Source organism: Elaeis guineensis, chromosome 2 (genome assembly GCF_000442705.2).
Source record: "Elaeis guineensis isolate ETL-2024a chromosome 2, EG11, whole genome shotgun sequence".
Lineage (NCBI taxonomy): Eukaryota > Viridiplantae > Streptophyta > Magnoliopsida > Arecales > Arecaceae > Elaeis > Elaeis guineensis.
In genome coordinates, this window is record NC_025994.2 from 11,217,525 (window position 1) to 11,226,236 (window position 8,712).

The 8,712-nt window shown below is 35.5% G+C and overlaps 1 protein-coding gene across 1 annotated transcript; it reads left to right on the forward strand.

Moving 5' to 3' along the window:
* The first annotated feature begins 522 nt into the window (after window positions 1-522).
* On the forward strand, window positions 523-2,134 carry LOC140855212 (uncharacterized). Its single transcript, XM_073251088.1, has 4 exons — window positions 523-641; window positions 727-1,026; window positions 1,111-1,208; window positions 2,049-2,134. The coding sequence occupies exons 1-4, from the start codon at window positions 523-525 to the stop codon at window positions 2,132-2,134; spliced, it is 603 nt and encodes a 200-aa protein (XP_073107189.1).
* Window positions 2,135-8,712: the final 6,578 nt, after the last annotated feature.

The following is an 8,712-nucleotide window of genomic DNA, read 5'->3' on the forward strand; positions in this document are numbered from 1 at the left end:
TATTAGAAACATAATCTTATTCGGCACAATCTTGATGTCATGCATATAGAGAAGAATGTTTGTGATAATTTACTTGGAACATTTTTAAACCTTGATGTAAAGAGCAAAGATAACATGAAGGCGCATCTTGATTTAAAAGAAATAGATATCCAACAGGAGCTTCATCCTAAAATGCTTGCTAATGATAGAATTTATGTGCCTCCTGCATGTTACACAATGTCTGCTCGAGAAAAGAATAATTTTTTGGGAGTTTTGAAAAATATCAAGGTACCTGATGGATATACATCAAATATTTTATGATGTGTGCATCTAAAGGATCGAAAACTTTCAAATCTTAAAAGTCATGATGGTCACATATTGATGCAAGATATCTTTCCAATAGCTTTAAGATCGTCATTGTCAAAACAAGTTGTTGCAATTATACTTCGATTATCGTCATTCTTTAAGGCATTATGTTCAAAAGTTATTGATCCTCGGAAACTTGATCAATTAGAGTTCGATATTGCAACTACACTTTGCCAGATGAAAAAGATTTTTTTTTCTGAATTTTTCACTGTTATGGTACATCTGCTCATTCACCTAGCTTCAGAAGTTAAAGTTAGTGGACCGGTACATTATAGATGGATGTATCCTATTGAGAGGTATTATTGCAAACCTTAAATATTTTGATAATTTTATTAGAAACAACAGCATACTGATATTTTAGTAAATATTTAATTCTTGAAGGTATCTTGTGCATCTTAAAGATTATGTGCGAAATAGAACCTATCCCAAGGGCTCGATTGTTGAAGGATATATTGCTGATGAATGTTTGACATTTTATTCAAGATATTTTCAAGGTGTAGAAACTATTTTTAGTCGACCTCAACGGCATAATGACTTTGTGGAGAATGCAGTACTGTATAAGTTCTCAACTGCTGGAAAATTCTTGGGAAGAGCTGAAAGTATTGTACTTGATCAAAAATCCTTAGCACAAGCACATCGTTATGTGTTACTTCATAGTGACATAATATCTGACCATCGTAGGTTAGTATATTTAAGGCATAACATCGAGATTTAAATTTTATATTAGATATAATGTTCTAAATGATATAGTTATATTTTATGCAGTGAATTTTTAATTTATCAGAGACGAGCCAATCATAACATTCGTCCTAATGCAAAGATTGAACAGCGATGGTTGGTCGAGTTATTCTCTATGTGGCTTTCGAATTAGGTGTGATTTATATTTAATTATGAGATACATTAATTTTTGATACATATTTAATATCAGATAACTCAACAGTACTTCATATCATTTTTTTTAGGTATCAAAGATGATGGAGAGAAATAATTCAGATGAACTAATAGCTCTTGCTCGAGGACCTAACAAGATTGTGACTAGATATAATGGTTTCATAATTAATGGCTTTAAATTTCATACTAGAGAACGGAAGAAATTTAGAAAAACACAGAATAGCGATGTATGCCCTACAATTTTATGTCAGCTGATGATTTAAATGCTACGACGATGTTGGTTATGACAGAATTTGAAGGAAACACTACTGCTTGATTGTTACTGATAATAATTATTTATGATGTATATAATTTATATTAATTATTATATTATTTTACTCCATATATTAACTGATTCTACCTTTTATTTATATAAATGCTAGGTGACATAATGCGTCGTAGGGGACGATATGCTGGTGTGCAGTTCTAATTTTCACAGACAGAGGCCGGTACATTTTCTTCAGCACAGCAACCTGAGGCTAGTTCAGCTGCACAGTATTTCGAGCCCTATCCTTCTTCATCATCAGCACAGCACAATCCTCCTGTTCATCAGCCAGATGATGAAATACACGTGCATGGTATATATTATCTTTCATGTAATTTTATTTTTCTTTTATTTTATGTATATTTATGATATCGTTACTTTTATATATTTTTTACAGACGGATCCGGGAGAGTACGCCCCAAACGTGGACCCACAATAGTGTGAGATATGTGGCAGATGCGTGAGGGTGAGAGAATTATTGTGGAGTGCAATTAGCTAGGTCAGCCAATTAAGAAAGTTGCCTGCTTATTGACTTCATTTTTGGGGACTGTTGCTCGGAGGCCTCAGCTATGTCCGTTGGGCTATGCAAAATAGAATGACATACTTCCAACGTACAAAGTTGAGCTCCTCCGAGTTATAAAGGTAATGAATTGATGTTCATATTGTATGTTAATTGTTAATCACTTATATAATTTATTTCATTTAACTTTTTTTTTATAGAGTAAGTTTGTTCTCCCTTTATCCACTCATGATTTTGTAATGAAGTCTCTCAACCACAAATGAAAAGAATATAGAGCACAATTGAAAAGAGACTATATAAGACAGGGTATGACAGAGGAGGAGGTTGCTAGGAATTGTCCTCCTAATGTACCCCCTCATCAGTGGATGGAGTTGGTTCATTATTGATTCTTCGAGAGGGCACAGGTATATTATCTGCTCATTATCTTTTTTTTTTAAATATTTTATAAAAATATTGATTTATATTATATATTATATATTATACATATAACAAGTTCTTTACTTTATTTTATAGATTTATTCTGCTATTGGTAGAGCTGCACGAGCAGCTCAGTTTGTTCCTCATACATCAAGGTCGAAGAGTTATGCACGACTCCGACAGGAGTTTGTATGTTCTTTAAACTTTCATAATTAACTTCTAATTTTTATGTTAAAATATTTATATAAATAATATCATTATGTATCGTGGACTATGTCTGTATCATGATACTCATATATTTTTTTAAATTATTATAACTGTTTGCTTAAAATTAAAATTATTTGTGTAGGTGGATGAGCATGGGAGGGAACTCGATAAAGTGGAGTTTTATCAGATGACTCATACTCATCAGGATGATACTTTTGTTCGAGATGAGTCGAGAAATTTATAAGTATGGCATTATTAATATTCTATTTTTTGCAATGATTTTAATTTAATTTTATTAGCTATTAATGTATAACTCTTATTTTCAAAATAAATACAGGAGAGGGCTACATCTCTCATTATAGAGCGTGACGACGAGTCCGCAGCATCTATGCAGCAGAGCCGTATCAAGGTCGAGGTGTTCACAGAGTTGATGGGACCAGAGAACCACGGTCGAGTGAGGGGTTATGAAGTAGGAGTCACCCCCACTCAGTTATCTGAGGTTAGTAGATATAAGCAGCATGCTACAGTAGATGCTCAGGATTCACGCGTCCGTAGACTCGAGGCAGAGATACAGGAGATTAGACAGAGTCGTGCCGCTGAGATGGAGGAGATGCGATTGAGTCATGCCGAGATGCAGGCCATGAGGGGTCAGATTGATCGGCTTACATCTTTATTAGAGATGTATGACCCATCTCAGATAAACATATATTATTAAATATATATTTTTATATTAATTTAATGATCTATATATTTTTATTTATAGATATGCAAATCAAGCTTTTCATATGTTTCTTGTAGGCTCCTGGCACATCAGGCATCCATCGAGACGGCGGCACGTCACGTGGAGACAGTGACGACCATCCGCCTGCATATTGACATCATTTTATTTTTATTGTAGTCTTATATTTTTTGTATGCTTTTAGTTATGTTGAACTCTTGATTGTAATGGATGATTAGTATTTTATTTTTATTTATATAAAATAATATCTTTTGGTTTGGTTAAATTTGCTATTGAAGTTTGCTTTTGGTGTGAATGGTGGTGATTGTACAGGTTTATGTTTCAATAATTGATATAATTTTGTACAGGAATGTATGTATTCTTTTTTTTGTATATAAAATCTGTATATTTTTTTCTGTTAAAAAAATTAACGACGTCTATAAGCATCGTTAATAGATGATTAACGACGCTTATAAGCGTCGTTAGTGACTTAACTGCCGATGCTTCGAAAAGCATCTTGGTAGAGTGGAGGACGCGTTGTCATTAACGATGCTAAAAAGCATCGATAAAATTTAATTTTACGATGTTTTAAAGCATCATTAGTAAATATTGCAATGCTTTTAAAAAGCATTGGCACTTTTCGTCTCCACTCTTACATAGGCGATGCTTTCGCGATATTTTTTGAAGCATCATAAAGCTTATTTCCGATGCTTATTAGCATCATAAAATATTTTTTATAACGTTGCCTTTTACCATTTTCACTGTAGTGCTCCCAATCTACGTGAAATCTCATAAAAAAAAAAGCCAAGAAACACCATTCCAAATGGCACTTTTGCAAGCGCCATTCTGAATGGCAATGTTGGAAATGCCATTCTAGATGGCATTTTTAAAAATACCATTCCAAATGATATTTTTTAGATAATTTCTTTTTATTTCTTTCCTCCATCTTAACCTTCGATGTGTGATATGTTTTATTTATATTTTTTAAACCAAATTTTTTGAATGCATGATATATTTTTTATTATTATTTATATTTTTTGATGCATAATATTATTTTTTAAACTAATTTAGATAGCTCTTTTAACGTAATATTTTTTTCTAATTTTTTGAAACACATCTGAAGATCATGACAAACCATATAGCATCCTAATATTTGAAATTAAACAAATAAAATATCTAAAACTCTGATAAAAATAATAATTAATAATATAAGATAGAATAAAAATATAAAATTTATAAAAAACTTTCACTGTACTACAAATCTAAAAAATACTAAGTCCCATAAGGACGTCGTGGTGCCCGTCGCCACTTGGACTTTCTCATGAAGGTCTTCAACGATCGCTTCTGCTCCTATATCATCTGTGATGACCCCTCTCCTATATCAATGGATGTCTCCTGAACATGCATATCAGGAATAACAGGTGCTGCTAGAGCATCTATGAGCTGAGTGACTCCCTCAACCCTCTCATCTGGATCTAATGATGGGCCTGTAATAAAAAGATCAGACCACTCAGATGAAGACTCATGATGCCAACTTGGATCCGGTGCTGTCATCTGGGGCATATAGAAAGATGAAGGCCCTAGCATCTGTGGATCAAAAAATGATGGCATATGTGCAGTATGTGACGATAACATTTACAAATACATGGTGATGGCATATTTGAAACATGTGGTGATGGTGTATATCTCATATATGATGCATAGGATATTTCAATCGCCATCAATATTTCTAAATATGATCTCTCCATCTCTCGCAGTATCCGGATCTGCTCGTCCTCATCAGTCGTAGATAGAGCACGATGAGTATCCAATATAAGACTCGACAAACTATCAGTCTACATAACAAAAAAAAAATAGCAATGCATTATAGATCATAAAACAAAGATATAATGTAATTATATAAAATATTTTGTATTAATGATGAGAAGTAAAATGAAAACTTAATGAATTGAAATTCAATATGAGATTAACATAAGACATAATTTTTAAGGCCTTATCAATATGTGCATAGTAGAACTCTCACCCTCGTATCCTGAAATTGCATGTCGAGGCTGCTCGATGATCGATACTGTAATTCTAAAAAATCAAGCCATATAGTCCTCGATATATGAATGATCTTCCAATATGTCATCACCATAAACTATATGATCTCGCCATGTATTTCAAATAGTGATATACTCTGTATGTCTGATATGCTAGTCAATATGAGCTCTCCTTCGTCGATCAATACGATGAAGTCGCTGACTGATATCAAACTGCTCTGAGATATCCTAAATCCGATCAAACTATCATAACACATGATCTGGAAGGTGCCACTCCACCATATCAAAATAAATAAGCGGCACCCTAGCAGTCCATATATTATATCCATTTAAGCAAATCTGTGGTAACATGGATAATATCTGATCTGTGTATGGCTCCCACAAAAATTAATAGAGTTAAAAATAAAGTCAGATTAGTAAGCATATTTTTCAATAGACTATGAATATTATAAAATAATATTTGTATATAAATTAAAATTATTCATTTATGTGTATCAGTCAATGTATCCAGTAGACATCTACAAACTCGTGCCACCTTTATCGACACATAGTGAACATTGAATGTAATATTCTATCTGTTTGACAGTATATTTACATTAATTGAATTTCATCAGATTAAAAATAGCAGTAAGTTGCAAGTAATAGAATTAATATTTGTATACGTATATCCCCAAGGTGCGTCTAATCTGAATGGAACATCGAGGTCGTGCTGCTCTAGTGGCATCTCAAACAATTATCTCCGCAATAGACTGATAGTCGCCATCCTCTCCCATGCCCAAATCTATCAATTCCAAAAAAATCATATATGATATGTTCAATCAAAGCTATAATAGAATATAAAAAATTAAAATTTGTATATCACATACCTGCAATATATACAAGATAACCATCGATCTCTGACTGATCTGTCGTAAAACCCTGATACATAGCTCTATACAGGTAAGCTAGTACTGCACTGTCCCAACTGAGCCTACGAGTGAAATCTAAATCTTCTAATAATGGTAACAACATCAACTTCACCTTATTAGATGAAGTATTAAGCAAAAAAGCACTCCCTAGTAATCGCAGTACGTAGCCCCTGACATACTGTTGCACCATCTCCTCTGGTGCATCATTTCTAATATGCAAATGTTATTAATAATCATCCAAATATTCTATCCTCAATCGTGAATGATCAAAGAACTATGCCTCGGGCTGAAATCTTAGTAGTCGATAGCACGTAGCCTGCCACTTTGGAATGCTAAGAGTGGGATCAGCTCCTCTAACTGCCTCACCATCAACCGATAGTCTGGTGAGGATACTAACATTCTGTAACATGATGGTCACCTTACCGAATGAAAGATGAAATGTGTATATCTCTGGGCGCTATTTCTCAAGTAAGGCAGTAATAAGACCAACGTCCATCTATATCCGCTCAATCCGATACACTCTATAAAACCTCAGATATCATAAATAATCTATAACTCTATTTGAGATATCCTTCATCCTCCATATGTCAGCATCGACTCATCATAATTGAAGGTGTCTAGACTCCTGTAATAAGATAGAATAATTAGATAACGTATATCTTTCAAACAAGATTTTTTTTACAAAAATATATATAGTAAGATTAGGAATAGAATACTTACATTGCCATCTAAGATGCCCTGTGAGCGATGGATCTCCTACAATGTAAGTATACTGCGGTCTCGAGGGTCCAGATGCCATCCCTTGTAAGCTATAATACACTAATGACTCCAAAATAATGACATACATCCCAAGTATATTAAAGGATAAAAAATATGATACTAATTTATTTCATGAGAAATATAACTCTGCAATTATATATAGAATAATGGATAGAATAATACATAACTCTAGACATAGATTATACAACAGTTCAACTATCAAAAATACATAAAATAATACATAACTTTAAAAATACATAGAGCAATATATCTGCTGCCTTTAATATCTTCTACTGCTTGAAGTTGATATGTGTGGAAGTAATCTAGGACAGCGATGATGATTATTACCCTATTCTCTACAAATGCCATAATGATTCTTGCTTCTTATTTGCCTATCATCTATCTCATTTCGTAGCCTTGTTGACTTTGGCCTGTCTTTCTGCTTAGATCTCAAATAATGATAATTAGGAATACATGTGAACATATCTGTGGATATCTAATAGTCTTCATAGGAGGGCCGGGGGAGGGGAGAGAGAAGGAAGAGGGGTGGGGGGAGGGGCGTCAGACGGGTGGCCAGTCAGGCAAAGAGAGAGAGAAGAGAGGATCGATCGGGGGGGGGATGGGGCAGGCGGCAAGCAGAGAGCAAGAGAAGGAGGAAGAGGGGCGTGGGGTAGAGGGTGTCAGATGTGGGGAGGAGGGGATGTCGAGCGATCGGCCAGTCGGACTGAGGGTGAGAGAAGAGAGGGCTAGTGGGAGGGGGCCAGGGGAGGAAGAGGGGAAGAGGGGGAGGGGGAGAGGAAAGGAAGAGGGGCAGGGGGAGGGGGTGTCGGATGGGAGGGGGAGGGGGCATTGGACCGACGATCGGTTGGGTAAAGGGAGAGAGAAGAGAGGGCCGACGAGGGGGGGAGGGGGCAGTCAGCAGGCAGAGAATGAGAGAAGGAGGAAGAAAGGCATGGGGCAGGAGGGGTGTCGGATGGGGGGAGGAGGGGGCATCAGGCAGTTGGTCTGTCGGACAGAGGGAGAGAGAAGAGAGGGCTGGCAGGGGGGGAGGGGGTGGGGGAGGAAGAGGGGAAGAGGGAGAGTGGGAGAGAGAAGAAAGAGGGGTGGAGGGGGGGGGAGAGGGGAAGAGAGGGAGAGGGTGCGGTGGCTTACTAGAAGGGATCAGCATCCTCAAAGAAGAATGAGGCAGTGCGGGATGTCGTCAAAGAAGAAGGAGGCGATGTGGGAAGAAGGGGAGCAGCGTATTTATATATATATATATATAGCACATAAACGTCATTTTGAATGGTATTTTTAAAAGTGCCATTCAAAATGATATTTTTAAAAATGTCATTTACAATGGCGTTTTCATGCAAATTTTTTTTAAGATTCCACATAGGCTGGGTGATTGGACCAAATAAACATCATTTGGAATGGCATTTTATTCGTAGAAAATGCCATTCCAAAAGGTATTTTTTTATTTTGCATTATTCTAATAAATAAGTTAAAATTTACATTAAATTGATAAAAAAAAAATTAAAATACATCAGTACGGTAAAGGACTCTTTTATTAGGTGCATAATGTTACCTTTTTGGTAAATGAGCTTTATGTTTTCTTAGGC